The sequence below is a fragment of the Podarcis tiliguerta genome, assembly GCF_965153285.1.
Source record: "Podarcis tiliguerta genome assembly, chromosome: 3".
In the NCBI taxonomy this organism is placed as follows: domain Eukaryota; kingdom Metazoa; phylum Chordata; class Lepidosauria; order Squamata; family Lacertidae; genus Podarcis; species Podarcis tiliguerta.
In genome coordinates this window covers 50,447,588-50,469,010 of record NC_139536.1, presented here as the reverse complement: position 1 = coordinate 50,469,010, position 21,423 = coordinate 50,447,588, and the positions used below count along the sequence as shown (strand labels likewise).

Below are 21,423 nucleotides of genomic sequence, written 5' to 3'. Positions count from 1 at the left end.
CTTCTGTTTGGTTAGAATTCAACCTCAGTTTATTAGCCCGTCACTGCTTCAAGCACTAATCCAACACCTGCACAGTGTCTGCTGATTCCGGTGGAAGAGAGAGATCTGCATGGTATCAGCATGCTGAGGACATCATGATCAAAATCCCCACATGACAGTTCTGGATGATTTCATATAGCTGCTGGATAATGTTGGAGACAGAGTGGTACCTTGCAGGTCCCACAGTTCAAAAGCCATTAGCTGAGCAACAGTGTCCTAGTGCTACTTTTTGGTTGGAGCAGAGCCATTGTAATACAGTGCCTTGTAACTTTCACCTCCCTGCATCATTCCAGAAGCACACCATGGATCATGGCATAAAAAACAATGGAGAGTTCAAGGAGACCAGCAGAGTTACACTGCTCTGTCTCTCTTCAAATAGAGGTCATTAGTCAGAGTGTGCATGGCTTTTTCAGTGCTAAAACAAGGCTGGCATGAGTCTAGATAGTATGAACCTGGGCCACCCAGTTTAAGAGTAGAGAGCAAGTTTTCCCCTCTCCACAGAGGAGAGGCTTCTCTTCCATTCTCTTTTATAGAAACTAAGTAGGCTGGCAAAATAGGCCTTTCTCTGCTAGCCCTTCTTATGAGTAAAAAGCAGGCTAGCAAACATTTTGTAGGCTAGCAACTTTTTGGCTAATTTACCCAGCTGATTTTCAAGTCTGACCTGCCTAGGCTGTTAAAGTAAACAATACTAGGGTAGATGAACCAGTGTCATAATTCATTAGGCTGCTACATGTTTTCATAGTTGTGCCAGTCACCTTAGGGCCTATTCCTTCACTATGAGTGAGCACAGTGTTTGTGTGTTTGCATTTGCTTCACAGCATGCACATGCCCAACTGTACTACAAATGCAGCCACCACTACCATGAGGCGTCTAAAAAAGCAAGTATGTGCTGTAACAGCATACATATATGACTAACAGCAAGAATGATTCGGCTGTATTTTACTGCCCCCCCCCCTCTACTTTTCATGGTTCCATTCTGGCAACTGGCCACAAGAATAAAATTCAGACCAGGCACCCTTAAACGAGAGGTATTGTATAAAATTGATGCAGATGTTAATTTTTTTAGTAAAGGCAAACCTTGCAAGGTGCTTGTTGTCTGGTTGGTTCTAGCATAGGGTAATTTAGATATGAATATAGATATAGATACAGATTTAGAGACACCCCAACAGCACTGTAGCTAATCTGTTCTTATTCTATTTACTGTTTCATACCAGTATGCCTAGCACAGGGAAGGGGAGCACATAACGCTCCAAATGTTGCTAGACTCAAGCTCCCAAAATCTCTAGCCAGCAAGGGCAATGGTCATGGGAACTGTAGTCTTGTAACGTCTGGAGGGCAAAAGGTTTCCTAGCCCTTGTCTAGTATATAAACTAACTATATCAAGATCAGTCCTGCATCTGAGGTAGGTCCTCTTAACAGAAGTGAATGGAATTAAAACAACAACAGCAGGATAGCTCTTGTAAACTCCCATCTAGTCATATATCTTTTACGGGCTTCGGTTGACCATGGCACCTAACTTTGAACCAATTTAGTCTAGCCTAGCTCACTGGAAAGACAGATCGCTCACTGGAAAGACAGATCGTGAAGCTGAGGCTCCAATACTTTGGCCACCTCTTGAGAAGAGAAGACTCACTGGAAAAGACCCTGATGTTGGGAAAGATGGAGGGCACAAGGAGAAGGGGACGACAGAGGACGAGATGGTTAGACAGTGTTCTCGAAGCTACAAACATGAATCTGACCAAACTGCGGGTGGCAGTGGAAGACAGGAGTGCCTGGCGTGCTCTGGTCCATGGGGTCACGAAGAGTCGGACACGACTGAACGACTAAACAACAACAACAACAGTCTAGCCTAGCAAGGCCTGGTCATTTGGTTCTCTAAATAACACCATGATAATTCTCTCAGAATTACAACTTAAGAATTTTCTTTAGGGCTTTCCTTTTATTATTAGGTAACTTCTTGCTGTGAATGATCAGGAGTCAGGTGGGCATGTTTCAAGCTCTCACTTTTCATAGGCCCAGCTGGGGCAGAAGTAGCATATACTCCTTATGATCTGGCCAGGCTTCATTCACTTGTATTGGTAAAGGTACCCCTGACCGTTAGGTCCAGTCGTGGACGACTCTGGGGTTGCGGTGCTCATCTCGTTTTACTGGCCGAGGGAGCCGGCGTTTGCCCGTAGACAGCTTCCAGGTCATGTGGCCAGCATGACTAAGCCGCTTCTGGCAAACCAGAGCAGTGCACAGAAATGCCGTTTACCTTCCCACCGGAGCGGTACCTATTTATCTACTTGCACTTAGATGTGCTTCCAAACTGCTAGGTGGGCAAGAGCTGGGACTGAGCAACGGGAGCATACCCCATTGCGGGGATTCGAACCGCCGACCTTCTGATCGGCAAGCCCTAGGCTCAGTGGTTTAGACCACAGCACCACCTTCATCCCTTACTTGTATTGGTAGCATGTGTCAATCCTATTCAATGCCACAGGATGTGTTCCCTCATTCAGATACTTGGGGAGAAAACGACAGCAGAATCTGTGTGCAGAGTGGCATGGCTGCCTAGCTCATGTTTCAATGGATTTTTAAAATACCCCTGTTGGCAAAAACATTGTATAACAAACTCATAAACATCTAATAATACAAAGCTTCCTTGTTCAACAATCGTTTATACTTCTGCCTTCTGGACCCTAAAGCTTGGTTTCTTCGTCATTCAAGTGCAAGTTTCTGATCTCTCTCATCTTCAAGTAAAACAAGAAATTATTGTTGGGATTTGGCTGCATGAAAAGGAAACATCCTCTAGAGCAGATATGGGGAACCTGTTGTCCTCCATATGTTATTGGATTACATAATCCCTGACCATTAGCTATGCTGGCTGGCTCTGATGGGAACTGGAATACAACATCTTGAGGTCCACAAGTTCCTCAAATGCTATGACAATCTCTGAGACAGGAATCACCTTAGTTTGGTAGGATTCTTTCACCTTTAACAATTATCTGACATGCAGAAATTGGTGAAGCTTTTCTCACCATGCCCAAAGTCATGCTGAATATGTTCCAAGTCTATCAGCTGATACATACAAAAGCCTTGTCAGAAAGAAAGCACCTTATTTTTCCATGTATAACACGCCCCCATGTATAAGACTCTTTTTGGGGACTAAAAATTGAGAAAATGGGGGGAGATTGCCCCGTGTATAAGACGAGCCCAAAATTTTAGCATAACTTTTTAATTAAAAACCACAACAACCTAGTCTTATACACAGAAAAATATGGTAGTTCTCTCAGTCTGGTCAATTATGCTGTCAGTCTGGTCAAATTATACTCGCCCTCACTTAGTGAGCCAAGTCAACATACATGATGACTTTGGCTAGGTTATTGTGGATCACTCTTTCTCACAGAGGATTTGTCCAGTGAGTGAGGGTTCTTCATGGTCCTTCCAGATGAATCTGCTGCACTTTAGTGTCTCACATTCTGATTTGCACTGGCATCTGCAGCTTGTTTTAATTGTTCCTCCATACAAAAGATTAAGGCTAAGAAACTTTTAAAACGTTGATACAAGATTTAAAAAGAAGTACATATTTTTCTGAATCTCTGAGGTGATATTTGTAAGGTATATTGCATATGTGGTACTGGGAAACTGACCATGGAACTTGACAATTTTAGAGTTTTGTTTTGTGGTACTACAGTTTTTTGTATTGTGACCTAGGATGTGAGCAACTAAAGCCAAGAAGATGCTAATGAGTTCAGTTACTACCCACCCAATCTGTAGCTGCTGTGTTCTAAAGAGTTAGAAAGGGAAATTTAGGTCATTTAAAACCTAAATCCAAGATAACTTTTTTGATGTATCAATGACTTACTCCCAAGTAAGCAGACACAGGATTTCAGTCTAAATATTCTGCTTAGTCAAGGCTGTTCCTGTCTTTTCTAACCAAACTTAGGTTTTCCATACTAAAAATGGGATGTTTTGGGAATTGTGTACTAACACTAAAGGTTCAAGGTCTGAGAGAAAAGCAAAGAGCTTCCCCCACATAACTGATTTTTTTTACCATCACATAACTGTGTTTTATTAGAAAAGTCGAACCAGGAACAGTAACCTGCCACTTCTGTCCTAAATATGCTCTCCTGTGCTCTTAGCAGACTGAATTTCAGGTCACTCTTCCATGACATGAGCAAATAGTTGGGTATTTTTCATTGGTCCTTTCCTAACTTTTATTTATTTAAAAGATTTATACCCATTTCCCCTTCCACAAGGGAGTCACTTAAAGCTGCTTACAAATGAAGAGGAAATACAAAAGCATTAAATACAATCACTAAAACATAAATTAACAAAACTAAAAACAGCAAGAACACTAAGGGTCTCATTGACAATACATTAAGCAGCAACAGAATCAAAAGTAGATTTTAAAAAGCAAGTGTTTATGTGCTGGTGGACAAGAAAGAGGAAGGTAACATAACCTCTTGGGGCAAGGAGGCACCACCACAGAAGAGCTTTTTCTGTTGGTTACCTACACATACAAGACAAAAGCAACAGTTGATCTTAACAGATGGACAGATTCACACAAGAATAGCTTGATTTCAAGTTACTTTGAACTTTATTGGTAAAAACCAGCTCCTTGAATTGCAATTGAAAACCAGTACAAGCCAGTGCAGCTGATACAATAATGAAGTCACATGATCATAGAGCACTTTGCCCTGTTAAGATTTTAGCAGCAGCATTCTGCACCAATTTGAGAGTGCTTTTAAACTGCAGCCTCTCAGAAGCATGTTGTTACCAGGCCCAAAAGGCTCTCCAAAAAGCGAAATTGTAGTCTAAATCTGATTAACAATACTTAATCACTGGACATTATGTTCTGATGAATCAGTAAAGCTACGCTTAAACACTAATTGATTTTAAAACCAGTGACAGCATTATGTATTAACAGCACATTTACACATCTTAACTTACTTGTTTTTTTAAATACTACCTGAGTCTATTTTTCTAGCGTTCATACTGGCATTTAAGAAAAATAGAGTAAGAGAGATTTTTTTTGTAGCCAACTATACCAGAAAGGCAAAAGTGTTGATGCTGAAAGTAGATAAAAGTTATAAATAAATGCTGATGTTTGTATACTAAATAGAATGTTTTTATGATGAGTTGCAATTTAAACATGTTACATTGTATGATATCTAAGCTTAACTGAAGTTCTGTGGACTCTGTAATCTCACTTTTTAAAATATTCCATATGCAATTACAACAGTATTTTCTTTGTTTCCTGCATGCCTCTCAGTCTCATGCAGTCTTGAAGGCATAGGTAATGAAAAAATATGTGGTCTAAATTGAGCTTTTGTGCTGTGTAACCTGTTTTAGAAATCTCCTCTACCATTTTAAATTGGCTTTTGTTTTGCATGTTCATACTTAATCACACTGGGAAATGAAAAGCTGTTTGCTTTTGAATGGTGTGCTTTGCCACTGTGTGATCAATGCATGTACTAATGATTTCCTTTTATTTTTCTTCTTTCCTATTTTCCTACTTTCTCATCTTTCCATGTTTTGCACTGCTGTCTCCATACTTTCTTCTAAATTTCTTTGCTTACTGTAGCAGCCCTTGCCTTTTCTCTTGCAGCAACAGCCCAGGCTCCAAGGATTATTACGGGGCCTGCGCCTGTTCTCCCACCAGCTGCCCTGCGTACCCCTACGCCAGGTGGCCCTACCTTAATGCCTTTGATCAGACAAATACAGACCGCTGTCATGCCAAATGGAACTCCTCACCCAACTGCTGCAATAGTTCCCCCAGGACCTGAAGCTGGTTTAATTTACACACCGTATGAGTATCCCTACACACTGGCTCCTGCTACATCAATTCTTGAGTATCCTATTGAACCCAGTGGTGTATTAGGTAAGTTCCTCCTAGATAATTATTTGAATATTAATTTATCAGGTGGTGAGTTTCTTACACTAAGATAAATATAGTATGAGGAAACATACTATATTGTACGAGCACCTTTTTGCTATAGAACTCGCCTCTGATGTTATCAGAGCATATTGGGCAACTTGGTGAATTTTTCATTGGCATTTGTTTCATTTCGCCATGTCCTTTTTTCAGATTTTGAAAATACCATCAATTTAAACATAGTTCAACTCTTTCTTTGGTAGCACCATGCTTCTTCACCTTACAAACAACTAGATTTAGTTGGAAAAGATAGTTGGCATCCATCTGTCCGAAGAGACAATGGAGTGCACCTCCAGAGATGAAGTCAAACCTCTGGAGAATCACAGAGCATGCTGTGGCTGAAGAAGCTGGTAACTCACAACTGCTGCCTCCCACGTTGTTTTTGCTGCATTAGCCAGTACCAAAGTGGCCTTTCTGGGGCATAAGCCTGGACAGTGTGTATGGAGGTCCTGGTCTGCCCAAATGACAAGCCCCCCACTCTACCTTGCTGATGTGGTCCAAAGGAAAGCACAGCAATGTGTTTGGCACCAAATTGGCTCCAGAAGTTGCTGGATGGAGGCATACAAGATAGAATTATAGAATTTTAGAGTTGGAAGTAACAAGGCACACTGAAATGTGAAAAATAGTCACAATTTTAGATACATATATACTGAAAGAGAGGGTTGAAGGATATTTTAGAATTCTCTGACACAGCCTGTGCTACATATCTCTAATTATTGAAAAAGGCACAGTCTCATTTTTGAGATTGGGCACAGAGGAGGGTGGGAAACCACAAGTTAATACTAAATGGGCTGCCCCAGAGGTGCAAGTAAAATAACTTGCCCTGCTTTTCTAGGGACTAGGAAAAATATGTATCTCTTTTTACTGTGCCACCAATTTTAAAGTAATTAAAATCCCCGAAGTTAGGTGAGAACATAACTTAAAAGAAGTTGCAATTTAAAACATTACTGCCTCCTTTTTTAGAGAGGAGATTGAAATGTCTCACATTCCTGATACTTTGGTCTGTTAATTTGCTGGATGAAGGCCAGACTATAGCAGCAATTAATTAAGAAATGGTCAATGCAGGCATTGCAGGGCAGTTTGTGTCCTTCCCATAATTTTGAATATATTTTTCTGCCTATATTTTTGTGTGAAATATGTATGGCCTTGGCATTGCTGATCTTGTTGATTTATGGGACTTTGGTTGTTAACTTTGGGTCAGCAATAGTGTTTTTCACATTCTAAGAACATAATCCAGCCACAGTTATGCACATTTTAAGTCTGTTTGATTTGAATCTCTATTTAAATCCATGTTAAACACTTGTGTTGGAATCAATGAGACTTACAAGTGCTTAACTTTGGCTGGTTCATATCTAAACAGTTACTATGTTGAAAGTAGTGCTCGTTTACAGAAGAATAGACCTTGTGTGTCTGTATGCACAAGCTCACATCTTCTTGGTCATAGGAAGAGAACATTAAGCACTCAATTTTTTGCTTTTCATTGTTTGCTGCTACTTTTGTAGAACCAATTCAGCTCTTCACAGTGCTTTGCCTTTTATCTTAGCCCTGATTTTGAATTAATGACATCTACAATGTGGTGCTTTGGGGCCATTGGTACACTAACTTTTCCTATATTCTTTTCTCTTCCTTTGCAAGTCTTTTTTATTTCAGATGCAGACCGTCTTTTCAGGAGCAATATTAGTAGTTTAGCCCCACATTCTGTCACCGGTAGCAAATCTCTTTACATAACTTCGTCCAATCCTAACACTTCTGTGGTATGGATTACTGGAAGTCATGTATATCAAATTGTAAATGTAGCAGTTCCATAGGCATTAATCTAGCCTAATCCATAATCCATTATTAGTTTTGGGGAGCAGACTATTGGTAATCATAATAATTACAGTCCATAGTAAAAGATAAAGCATTGCACAGTATTATAGTATGGAAATAGGTGAATTACTTTTAGCTGACCTCAACCCCTCTCCTCCATACTATTTCAATTTAACTACTAGAATTGTGTGGAAGTACTAATTTTACCTATGTGGTGAATTCAGAGTAATCAACCACACTCAAAGCTTTGTAGCTGCCATAACACATCCAATTTTCTCGCTGGGGATGAGCACAGAATTAGAGCCACGTTTGTGATCAGAGAGAGTATGTGAAGAACGGACTGCAACATTGAGACAATTGGGAAAAGAAAGTTGCCCCTGGTCTGGGACAAATGTATACAGTGCTACCCGGTGAAAATGCAAAATGGCAGTGTTGAAAAATGAAGTTAGCCTCATTGATTTGAGTGGCACATAATGGATCCACATGCGATTTGCTGTAAAATGGTGACATATTGAGATAATATAAAGTTCTGAAAAGATTGATTTAGGAAAAATACGTGATAGAGGAAAGGAGGATTGGCAATAGTATCAAATCTTAGTTGACTAATGTTTCATTCCCTTCCTTTTATCTTTAGGTATGGCTTTCCCAACGAAGGGCTAAGAATTCAAGAATGGTCTTAACTGAACCCTCGTCAGAGCTGACTTTAACAAATGCTTAGTTTTCAGCAGCCTTGAAAAAACATAGCCTAGCAGTCAGTGACTTACTTGCACTTTTTTGCACATAGAAATAAAAATGCTATTAATTTGGTATAGCCTGTACTATGACAAACTAGCTGTGATTTATGAGTGTATGGTAGTATACTGACTGCTATGTATTCTGTACTATTTGCTTTACTAATCACCTAATTCATTGCAGTTCACAGTTATTGACTTAGTTTTAAACCACAGTCTGTAGGCTTGAGGAATTGCTTTAAAACTTTTTAAAATGGTAAAAACTGGAAGTTGTTTTAAAATTAGCAAAGAATCTTCAGTATTATAAATGGCATTATTTAAGGTAGTCCTGCTGCAAGGAAGGCACTTCAGTGAATATGTGACTAGTAAAGCTCAAATGTGCTTGGGTCTAGGAGATTTCATGAAACTGTAATCTTGAGTTTGTAAATGAATGGATAATGCAGGTTAAGGCCCGGATGTTTAAAATAAATGCAATATTAATCTGCACAGGTATACTTCATATATTAAGATTAAAATTTGAAACTACTGTGCCTTAACTTGTTGCTTTCTTAAAATGAATTTTTTTTTTAGAAAGTGATCATTTTAAATCCATTTTGATAAGCCTGCTGTTAATGTTTTATCAAATGTTTTCTAACTGTCTTGGTAATTGCAATTTAACTAGGTGCGGTGGCTACTAAAGTTCGAAGGCACGATATGCGTGTCCATCCTTACCAAAGGATTGTGACCGCAGACAGAGGTTAGTTTAGTTCTGCAGTTCTTGCTTATAAGAAATGCTTTGAGTGTACATGAAATTTGCAACACCACAGCTGGTTAACCAAATACTATTTTGACCATTATATTGATGTTTTACATTAAATTGAAATACTAGTAATATTTGTTCCAGAGGTTTAAAAATGTTAACTACTGTACTCTTTTCATCTAAATGATTTCTTTTTTTAAAAAAAACAACCTTCAGTGTATTCAATATAAAATGCTATAACTTGTTCCTTTTGTAAGCACTATGTATGATTTAAATTCAAGCAGGACTGAAGTCTTAGTATTGCATTAATAGTTGACCCTCCCATGTGACTATTATTAATTGGAGATATCAGATTGGTGTTGCAAAATAAAATGAATGGATGGGCGCTTAATGAGATAGAAGTAAATGCTTTCTTATTATTACAGGAGAAAGCTGAAGATTTAGTTTCCTCTCTTCTGATAAATGGTTTGTGCCACTGTACTGTAACTTGAGCAGATATCTGAGAACAAAACACGTTTCTAAATTTAGCAAAACAAAACAACAAAAAAAGTAAAATTGATATATCAGAAGTTGGTTAGGGTTTGTGCTGATAAAGAACATTTCACTTCTGTTAAAAAATATAAATTTTTAGTTATATCATTTGATGCTAAAATTTATTTCTTGAACTTGTTACAATTTTGACATTCTGGTTAGCAAAGACAACTGCTTTTGGACTCTGTTTGGCTTAGCTAACGGATGGAAAATAAATCTTCATTTTCTCCTTTTACATGAAATGTAATTCGTGTTCCTCGAACTCTTGGACCCGTGAATGGTTTAATCCTCCTGTGAAAAGTGAGCTCTCGGTTTATTGACATTGAGTATGCTACTGGCAGTGGTGTGACTGTGTATTCTCAGGAGCATTTATCCCACATGTAGTATCAGCTTGCTTTGTGGATTTGATAAGTAGCAGTACTGCCTGTTTCCATAGAAATCCTCCTTCCCTACCTCACAGGGGTGTTGTGGGGCTTAATGTGTGTTGTACAGTTCAGAAATACAAACTAGAATGGAAGTGTTGAATTGCAGTGCTTGAGGTATGAGAGTTTTCTGTAGGTTTGATACATTTGATAGCATTCAGGTAATGGCTCTTTTATCTACTTGCAAGACTTAGAAGGTTGTATAACACCCCATGAGCCTTTTCATACATTTAACCTGTTCTTGGGCTCATACCAAACAACTCAGTGTTACTACAGACATTCCAAACCAGAGTAGTAGTTGAATAATCTGGAGCTACAATATTGTAGTAAAATGCTACAATAGAATTAATATAGTTTCCCTCAATACATTACTTAGTTATGACAAGCTTCTTTTGAACAATCTTTCCCCCTACCCTACTTTCTCATTACATACAGATAGTGTGCCTTTCCAGTTCTATCTTTGTTAGATTGCCCAAATGTGAGTATAATATTTGAACAGGGTGTACATGCAGGGGAAGAAAAAGAATGCACATAGGCCCAGTTCACTTGGTTCACATATTTGAGGAATGGGGTAAATTACATGATTCTGCTTAATGCAATTATGTGGATTTTACATGCTTGTACACTATTAAAGTGTTATTAACATATAGGGATGTGAAAGGATGCTGGAAGCAGGACAGCTTTGTCCGGTGAATGGGGTGGGAAGGAATAATTTCACACTCAATTGCTGGTAAGGAAAAAAGGTAGCGGAAAGTATTGCTGAACTCAGCCACAGACTGTCCCTGTTTCTGTTTTTGCAGCTGGAAAGTTTGAGCATTTGGGTACTAATACAAGCAGCCACTTACTTTTGCTTCTAACTAGATGTGGCTGTTGGAAAATATTTTGTAAGTTTTTTTGGTCAGATTTTGGCTTCAAGTAACTTGAGGATGTAGCATCAAGGTTTTTAGTTTTATTAACTATAGTCTTGGAATTGGAATTCCTTTTAGTAGCAAGGGCTGCCAAAGTGCCTTCTCAATTATAACTACTATTGTATATAATATAAGGAGGTGAAGGTAACCACCTCAACGTTTTTCCTTAAGTGCTTATTTGCTAATGGTGCTATATGATTCAAAAATAAGTGTAATTAGTGAACACTGTAGGTAATTTAAGATTTCATAAAACTAATATAGTATTTGTGTTCATTTTAAGTTGCAGTAGATTTGAGTGCTGCACCTGTTTCTCTCAATAGGATTGTTGTGTGCATATATTGGTATTTTGTTTAGATTTTATTTAACTGCTTCCATACAACCAACTTCTAAGTTAAAAGAAATTTCACTTTTTGAACATTTCCATTATGCTAAAATTAGTGGGCACTTTCTATTTACACTTGCTGTGGATTTATAATACTTTGATTATCTGTCCAATATTGATGGTAGTTAAAATACAATGTCAGTAAACCGAATTGCTTTCTCTTCATAAGGAAAAGCTGCAAGAAGATGAGAGGCAGAATGTACATTCACTGGGTCTATGATTAAACTTTTTTCCAAATTATGTATGCTACTATTATATTCTCTCATTAAGCAAGCTGTTATTCTTAATGCTGGCTTACATGTAAGCATTGCATTCAAAGCAAGAGCCCACAGTTTGTCAGCATTCTTTTTCTAAGTTTAGAATGGAAGAATTCAGCAGTACTTAATTAATTTCTGCCAAGGTTAAGGCCCCGCTATATAAATAATACAAAACTGAATTTGATTCATGTAACGAGAGTGACTGACTGATCTAATTGTAATAAACTGTAAATGGTGTGTGTTGCACAGTTGACAAACCTGTGTGTACTGTAGAAGGCCAGGGACTTGGCAGAGGATGTATCACAGGTGTACTGGTATCTTAAGATAGCTTGCATTGATTTTATAAACCACAAAAAATGGCAATGCTAAGGCCATAACTGAATGTTTTCAAAGCCAATTGTCACATAATTTATGTGTAAAATTTGTAATACCATTTTAATCAAAATTGTAGTAAGTACCAAGAATGCTTTAAGATTCCGGATATCTAGTATACATTTTAAGGTGGCAAGATGGTGCCACACTAAATATTTATTTTTTAATTTTTTTAATTTTGTTTTTGTTTTTATTTTTTGACAACATTTTTAGCTTAAACCCCACTTCTCAGCATTTTTTTTCAAAAAAATCAATAAATCAGGGAACATGAGGTCTCATTTAAGTTACAGCAATAATGTTTAGTGTTCATGAACTGTAGCCTAAATGATAGGCCATAGAAACAATGTAACATGTGAAGATGAATCCAACCCATGATGTCTGTCATTAAATAGTGTGCTATCTGTGAACATTGCACCTACTGAATTTCATTTTACAAAATGGCACAAATCTGACTTTGCACTGAATACCTTTCTCACTTCCATCTCCTCTGCTTTAGTCAATGGCAACAGTACAAATATTTTTTTCAAACCTCAATTTATTAGAGATGATAAAGCTGTTGAATGAGTCTTAAAATTTGTACTACTGTAAAGTGGACCAAGTTGTTGAAGGAGAATGTGAGAGAGTCATTAAAGAAGGAACAGCTCAAGAACATTGGGAATGATAACTTTCCACTTGAGAACTTTTTTTATGTTTTACTGTAATTTTTGTGTGTGTTTTGGAAAAGAAAATAGTATTTACAGGTGGCTTCTTTTAAAATATAAAAATATAAAGCAGGAATGTATATGAAATGTCAGATTTTATTGTATTTGCAGAGTATTAGCTTTGAAAAAAGAGCTGTTTGTAGTTTTTAAAATGCCTTATTAGTATCAATTAGATTTCCTCTATTTTTGATGTAACTAGAGCATTTTAAGTATAGAATTTAAAATGGCAGGACTTTTACAGTGTTTACATACAAGTGCATTTTCTTAGTGTCCTATATGTGTAAAATAGCATTTTCAGCAGGAAAAGCTGGCTAGAACATTTGGCCTTTTCCTGGTCCCTATGATGATGCCTACACTTCTAGACTTCAATTTAGTATTGCTTTGTATCATGAAGCCAAGAAATTCAATGTTGTTTGTAAATAGAATCATTGAAAAGCAATAAAATATATTGAACAAAAAAACTTGTTTGGCCCATAGTTTATGTGAAACCAAATTGTTCATGACAAATCAAATTCCTTAGATTCATTTCTTTTAACAATCAGTTTTTAATAATCACATTCATCATTACTACTTGCTTTGATGCTTGCACATGGGAGAATACTAATGCTTAATAGCAGTCAGATACTGATATGGTGCGCTGACTGTTCTAAATTCTTTTACCAAGTTCCAGAAACTGTTCATTGTTTTTTTCTCCCCTTTCATCGACTGCTACTAACCATTAGATATATTTTATTTCTATTTTTCCTTGTTAACCAGTTTTGTGGGAGTGGGCTTCTCCTTCATATGTTCAAATCATGATAGAAGGCTGTCATGATTTTTATTGCATTCTGTAGATGGTGTCAAGCAGTATGTCAGAATTAAACATGCTTGTTTTTATTAGTTGTGATTAGTTTTCATGTTGTCATTAAGCCGTCACTAGCTGAAACTAATCTCTTCTCTATCTTTCTTTCCTTTTTGTTTTGTTTTTGTTTCTAACCACCCAGCCGCCACCGGCAACTAACCTATGACCTTCTGACCTCTGAACTCTTCACCCAATGATGACCTGACCATGCCTGCCTGCTGATCAGTTAACTGGTAATCGCCTTTGCTTGCCTGTCTTCAGTGCAGCGAGCTGAGGCACTTGTCCGTTCGTCTTACCATCTAACAAAAAGACAAAGAAATTGTTGTCCTCCAACTCAGCTTTTTTTCCCTGTTTGGGTGAAAGTGGTTCTAGAACCTGCACTGAATAGTAGTAAAGCAATAAGGTCCAATTCATCCCTCCGCACTGATCATCTTTTAGTGTCCCACCCTAAATGAATGGTAAGAACGGCCTCACTTGAGAGATGGAGGCAGATGTCCCTTAACTCCCTGATGACAGAGGCAGTTACTGTGAGACTTCTAGGAATCTTTTTCTTCTCATAAAGAAGTCAAAGTTCTCTTTGAATGTACTGTGTGATGATGCATCATGCATGAACCTTTGGTCAGGGATGTCATTGGTGAAGGGATTCCTAAAAGTATTCAAAATTTGACATGCAGTGTAGTCACTACCAATGCCCTCAAAGGGCAGAAGATGCAGCCTTTTTTATATTACCTGCCAAATTGGGTGTTTTTAAGAAGAAAAAAGTGCCATGAAAGATAGGTTACTGAATTTTTGAACTACATCAATGCATAAACTAAACAGCAACACTATTGAAGCTAATCCTGAGATACTTTCTTTTACTATACATCAACTTCCTTAAAAGATTACATGAGTACAAGGTACATGCATTATGTGTCACATTACTGGGCAAACTGTTCAAATATTTTTTTAAACCTCCCTGTATAGAGAAATTTCATTAAGGATGTAAAAGCCATGCTTGCCTATTTGCTGTATACATGTAATGAAATTGTAGATAAAGTGTAGTGCATTGAAACAAATTGAAAAAAAAGTAGATACTTTTACTATACAAGGGTGCTGGTGCAGAAAAAATATATTTTTGGAAATGTAGCATTTTATACTTTCAAGTGTTATAAAAAAGAAAAAAGAACAAAGAAACCCTTTATTTCATTAAATGATTTTTTCTGGTGGTTGTCGAGAAACAAAAGACCAAAAGAGCCTTTTTGTCTTTATTTTTTATTTTTTAAGTATTGGAATAAGTATAAAGAAGAGAAAGTGCCTTATTTTCTTCATGGTCATTTAGTCAGATGTCTCGTATAATCCGCTCCTCCCTCAGACAGCAAGTTAATGCATGCCACTCTGTCGCCCAGTATGTGAAAAGAAGCTGTGAGGAAAGACAAATGAGTTGACCATTTAAATTACCTGGTTTTTGCCATAGCATAATGCAACTTTGTCAGATCTGAAACTGTGAAATGGAATTGTTCCACCAACAGCCAACCGCAATATTTTTGTAACATGTTCCCTCTTCAATTGTAGACAATATATTTTTATAGTACTTGCTCAGCCTTAAACCAAAGGGTTCTAAGATGCAGTCTCATTCTAAATCAAAGTATTAGATTACACTATTTATACAGTAGCAAGTGTTATTCTCCCCCCCCCCCCCCGCCCCCGGAATAGGTTGCATTGTCCCTATTTGAAATAGATATGGGAAAACACAGCAGAACGTGAACTTGCCTACAGGATGATTTTGTCCATGACTAAACTGAGCATTCAGACAGTCTGTCTTTGAGCATGTTTTAGGTTTTTGTGTGCTTCATCTACAATGCCAAATAGTGTGTATTCCTCATCAAACTCCTACTTGATGAATGTTAACTGCCGGTTGCGCTTTACTGAAAAGGAAAAGAAGTATCAGTTAACTATCTGGAAGTTCAGCTATGCTTCAGTTTGAGTCAGTAAACATTTGCATAGCTGGGCTAGTGGTGATAAAACACTTTACGCACAAAGGTGAAGTAAAAAATAGATGAGCAAGTAGTGATACGTTAATTGCTTTGAGCAGATTTGGCAAAGATCAGGTGATAACCCCCCTCCATTGTGTCAACTTATTATCCTAGAAATCTTCACAGCTTCCAAATCAAAGGTCAATAGTAAGTTAGGTAAGAGGGCTTACTTTTTAAGCACCTGCATGGTGACTTGGTCTAACCATTGTGTCTCACCTGGAAACAAGTATCAATTTATTTACTATGCAATAAACATACATCCTTTTGTATTCAGCTAGCTTTTATTTTATCTTGCCACTGGCTTTGTCTTCCTGTTACACATAGGTTTTTTGGTTTGACTTTCAGTATATGCTGTGCCATTTTGATTTTTGTTTGGTTGAATAAACTTGCAACACTCAAAAATTTTGGAGAGAGAATTGCTAAAACATAACCAGTATTTGATCCAGTTTCATCTCAACTATGATAAACCTGGACATTTTTAGATGCTGATCAAAGGTCTCTTCTTGGGAGAAGTGTGACTTATAAAAGTAATGTTTGTTCTGAAAAAGTTTGAAGACTTAGTTGACAACATTTTGGATCAACTTAAAGCATGACATTTGAAATCTCTGAATGCCTTGGTTCTCAGTATTATCATTCTTTATTGAATTTTTCTTTATTAAAATATGTAGTTTAAGACTTTTTTCTGACAGTATTATGTAATTTTTTTTAGAGTGGGTATACATACATCGCTTGTATGTTACCATACAGACGACATGTATTTGTCTATTCCTTTTACTTTAGTTTGATGCTATGTATGTACCATAACCAACCTATTGCCTATGAGAAACATGTAAGATAATGTATTTACAGCCATTGTTACAAGTTTATAATGTATTTTTCTATCTTGTTTTATATGTATGTTATATAACATTCAGAAGAATTTTTTTCCTGATTGAGAAAAGGATACAAAAATGCAAAACCCACAATTTTGATAACTGAAAATTGCCAATTGTTTTGCAGTACTTTATTATTATATTGGGAGTGTTGTCTTTGGGCTTTTAGTTAGCTACTGGATTGAATACATTAGACATATCTGGGTTTTAGTTGGGTTTTTACATAGCTTGCATTTTAATTCTTTGGTTCTTTGCTGTTTCTATTAACCCATAGCATTATTTTAATAAATGTTATAATACCAACCTACTAACTCTGGACTATGTCAGTTTATTAACCATTACATGTTTAATTAAAATAAACAAGGAAAGACGGAAGAATGTAAAGTCTTGAGTTATTGGACTAACCCTGAAGAACGTGACCACCGATAACACAACGTGACTTGTTTTATGTTGTTTGTTTGGCTGACATTCTGCACACTACTATTAAATTGGCTTTGGTCATTCTGGCCTCTTACCTTGGGGGTAGGTGCCAATAGAGTTGGGAACAAGTAGCATTATTGGAGGCATTCTTGTAGAGTCTTGCCACTTGCCTTTCAGCATCTGCATTACTAATTCCACACTTTCCTTCTCTGAAATAATCACTGTCAGCTCACAGCAAAAGGGCAAAGATACCAATCTATTGGTAAATTATGTTATGTGCCCAGAGGAACCAGTTTGATTCTTTGTTGAGCCATTTTGAAGCTACACAAATTCAGGGTGATTTGAAGCACTGATTAAAAGGACAATTCAGCAGACATCTCAATATGCAACTCTCCTGTGTTGTTCATGCTTCTGAATGTATTTGAAGCAAGAAACTTTTCACCCCTTACTCTAGCAGAATCTGCCTCTCTCCCTTGTACATGAATCTAAATTACTTTCACTGTGACCCTGAAGGGGTTTAAGTTGCAATCCTCAAACTACATAATTCTCAGGTAATTGTACTGACTTCAAGCAGGTTGCTCCACAGTAAACAGCTTGAACACTGTAGCTTAACTACTTTTAGGATTGCGGGTTTTTAAATCTACTGTAGTGTTTGAACACCACTCAGCTCAGGGCAGTACAAAGCTGTACAAAGTCGAATAGGTCATTTTGTAATAACTGCAAAAAGTAAATAAACTCTTTAGTAGTAGCCATTTTCAAAAAGGAGGTCTAAAGTTGACTGTTACCAAGGGATAACTTTAGCAATCAGAGTTCAGAGAAGCAAGCTGTAGTAAGTTACTTTCAATCAACTTCATTCTACTAGGAAACAATTGCTAAGAACTTGGGGTTATATCCCCAAATTCATCCTATTTACAGAAGGACTACAGCTTGTGCAACCGAATTTCTCTGTCTTGTCCCATGTGTACCTCTTCTGGGAGGTTTCCCTGTCTCTCCAGAGCATGCTGTGGGGGTGCATGGAGAAAGGAAAAGGGGGAATTCCATTGCACAATCAATGTCCTTGTGTGAAAATGGGGTGACTTTGTTTGATACAACCCATTCTTTCTGTGGCCTATTCATAGCTGCTATGTTAATTACATTTGTTTAAAATTTACTCATTTGAAAACAAAAAAGATTTTGTATAGACAATGACACCTGAGTAAATAAATCAGTTTTAAATATACCCATTAAAATATATATAACTGAAGCATTATACTTCAGTTCCACCACATAATAATAACAAAATCCCATCTATTAGATAGACGCTATGTTAGAACAGATTGATACATTTTAAACATATTCAAGGATTCTTTATGAATAATATAATAAAGTGGAAAATACTGAAATCCAGAGTTTTAGCTAGATAATACTCAATATTTGTGATAATATGAAAGTTTGCTCTTAAGTATAAAACAATAAAAGGGTGTTTTGTAATAAAGGTTGATAACCCACTTCAGTATAACACCAATATACCTGTCATCAATATGCTTCAGTAGTTAACAAATGTTAGCTTTGCCCCATGAGTTGTATTCAACACTACATGAATGTAACAGACTTCGCTTGTGCGGTTGGATGTCACCTTCATTTTCTACCCCATGCAACCTTCTACACACCTTAAAATTGCTCCAGAGGGTTTGGGGAAGGCAAGAAGTCCTGCTGTGCAAGTGGAGGTCTTCCCTTTCAGCACTGGTTGCATACCCACTTGTTTGAAGCCACAAGCAATGTTGATTAATACTTGTATAATATAGAACAGTGAGACACATTTTTTAAATAAGAATAGTAATAATAACCATGGCTTGTTTTACGGTGAGAAACCAAACCTTCCTGTGAGCTGGAAGAAAGGATTTAATTTGTATGTGAAGGCAAAAGGCATATATGTCAATCCAGTGACAGATGCTCATGCCTGTTGAGCCCTCCTGAGTGTGGAGAGGCTTTTGAAAGAGCTGCCATTCAATGGAGTTAGGAAGCACCCATGCACAAGCACAGCACCTCATAAATCAGGCTCCTTGCCATATAGTTTCTTGAGATGGCACCTTATGTATTTAATTTGAAATTTGGAGTTGGACATTATTTCTAAAGACTTAAATCGCATTTTAAACACTGCTGGTTACTTAGTAATAAAAATCTACTACCATGGGGGCTGGGGGTACCCATTGTTAAGTCTCATCGGAAAAGGCTCACTGAAATAAGGGCGAGTTACTTAAGTCTGCTTGTTGCTGTTATACTCTTGAGTATAGCTGTCATTAAATTTATTATTTGCCCTTTACCAGCAGGTCCCTGTGATTTTTCCTCTGAAGTGGGGAGAGTTTGTGGCTATTTTTCCTGGAATAAACAAGCTCATCTAAATACAAGACAATATGTAACTGGAAGGAATAAACTGGTCAAGACACCAAATTCATAGCCTGCTTACAAGTCCTATTAACCATGATGAAGCTGGTATCTGAGTAAACATGTTTAGGATTGTGCTATGATATCCTGTAGAAGTTAAAATTAGTCCTTAGGCCATAATTTTGTCATTTCAAGTAGAATTTATCTTTGTGCACCTAACCTAGTTGGATTAAATAGTAGTTCTCCAATACCAGATCTTTAAGTGAACACTTAAAAGATGGCCACTCTTAAAATAACCATTAGTGTAGACCACCATTACCAATTGACAACTTTTAGTGTAGGTAGGGACCACTGAAGTAATTTCATTAGGAAATGCCAGTGGAAGTGGACAGCCATACAATAATCACATAACAGGCACAACTGTGTACAATAAGTGTATGTTAACACAAGTTTCTGAAGTAGCATATTTCATAGAATAAAGATAGGTCCACAGTCTAAAAACATTCCCAGGATGCAAATTGTGAATTGTGCTTGGAATTCCTATCTTTATTTTTGATGTAGCATTAATATATGAAGTGAACACAATCGCCAGTGAAATACTTTCTGCTAATCAATGTTGAATCAAACTGGTTAACTAAAGAACAGTGCTCCTGATTCTTTTTATGCTGCCAGATCACTAACTGCAGGTGTAAAAATCCTGCCTTAGAAGTGGGTATTTGAGAAGCAGCAGGTGGCTTACTTGCAGTATTCACTTCTGGATACAAGTTGTGCTAGTGGTTGACTACTAATTGCATCAGGAGAAATTACTCCCAGGACAAAGGTTTGCTTCTGAAGGACTAATGATTAAGGAGAATTTTTAAAACATATATAAATAACCTATTGAGTTCTGTTGTGAGAATGCTTGAATCATTTAAGTTTTTGTTTGTGCAACACAGTGTATTAGGAAAAAATGGGTGTTGCCCAAACACTTGTAAATAATAATAAGAAACACGCCTGTAAATGATGTGCAATAAAAACTGGAAAAATTATATGTGCTTTATCCTCAAAAGCCAATTGACAGCTTGCAGGGCTGTCAATACTTTTATATTTTGAAAAGTCAAATTTTATTCTGTATCAATGTATGGCAGAATAAAGAATGTACATTTTGCACTCTTTAACTGTCATTAATGTTTCTAACACCTTAAGAGATTCCAGAGTTCTGCATCTAGTTCCCTAATTCATTCTCATTGTAAAATACATGTGAGGTAGCCTGTATCAGTCAAAGGAGATCAGAATTGTGTGTATGTGTAATCGATGAGTTAATTTAGAAATACTCCTTAAACAACCAGACAAGGATGAGTAAAGTCCAACAAAAAGTAGAATCCTTGTGTTTCATGTAGTTATTGAACAAGATAAATAAATGTTGTACTTGTCTTACAGGTAATTAAACTTCTGTGGCTAGGTGCTACATCCTAGGAAGAGCAAAACTGCACATTTCCCTTGCTTTATGGCATGTTATTCCAGGAGTACTTAACCTTTTGCTTTAATGAAGGTCCCTGCCCTTATTCTACTCTGTCTCTGAAGGTTTAAGGAAATGGCAGCTTTTGTTTTTGAAATGGTAGATTCTCTAGATGCCTTGGTGTTGCAGCTGTTGGTGGGGATATTCTGGAAACCTGGTCAATATTTTCAGCCTCAAGAAGAGGTGGGCACTCAACTGTGTTATTGGCACTCTGCCTCTTATAGGTTGCTGAGGCACAGTATGGTTGTAGCATTAAGCAAGTCAACCCTCCACAATGACCTCCTATTTCTTTGCTTCCCTTCTCCCAAGTTGCATCCCTTCCCAATATTCACCGGTTTCCTGCCTGAGGAATCATACAGACCACTAAGGGAACCAGCTTACCTCAATCACATCATTTCAGTGTTCTCAAAAATTTCTTTTGCTTTATTATTATTCATTTCATTTCTGTATCACTATATTTTAAAGAAAAAAATCTGGAAGTGGTTTACAACACATTAAAACAGGCATAGGCAAACTTGGCCCTCCACATGTTTTTGGGACTACAACTCCCATCATCCCTGGCCACTGGTCCTGTTGGCTAGGAATGATGGGAGTTGTAGTCCCAAAAC

The 21,423-nt window shown here is 37.2% G+C and overlaps 1 protein-coding gene across 22 annotated transcripts in view; it reads left to right on the top strand.

Moving 5' to 3' along the window:
* Positions 1 to 20,469, top strand: part of QKI (QKI, KH domain containing RNA binding) — a 104,902-nt gene extending 84,433 nt beyond the window's left edge. For 2 of the 22 annotated variants that reach the window (XM_083434246.1, XM_083434252.1), the window contains exons 6-8: positions 5,630 to 5,902; positions 9,158 to 9,232; positions 13,792 to 20,469. In XM_083434246.1, the coding sequence (XP_083290372.1) occupies positions 5,630 to 5,902; positions 9,158 to 9,232; positions 13,792 to 13,808 (365 nt within the window). In that variant the 3' untranslated portion in view covers positions 13,809 to 20,469. Of the gene's footprint in view, positions 1 to 5,293; positions 5,318 to 5,605; positions 5,903 to 8,399; positions 13,270 to 13,791 lie in introns of those variants that run through there. The other 20 variants (XM_083434257.1, XM_083434250.1, XM_083434244.1 and 17 more) reach the window with 18 other exon arrangements.
* Positions 20,470 to 21,423: the final 954 nt, after the last annotated feature.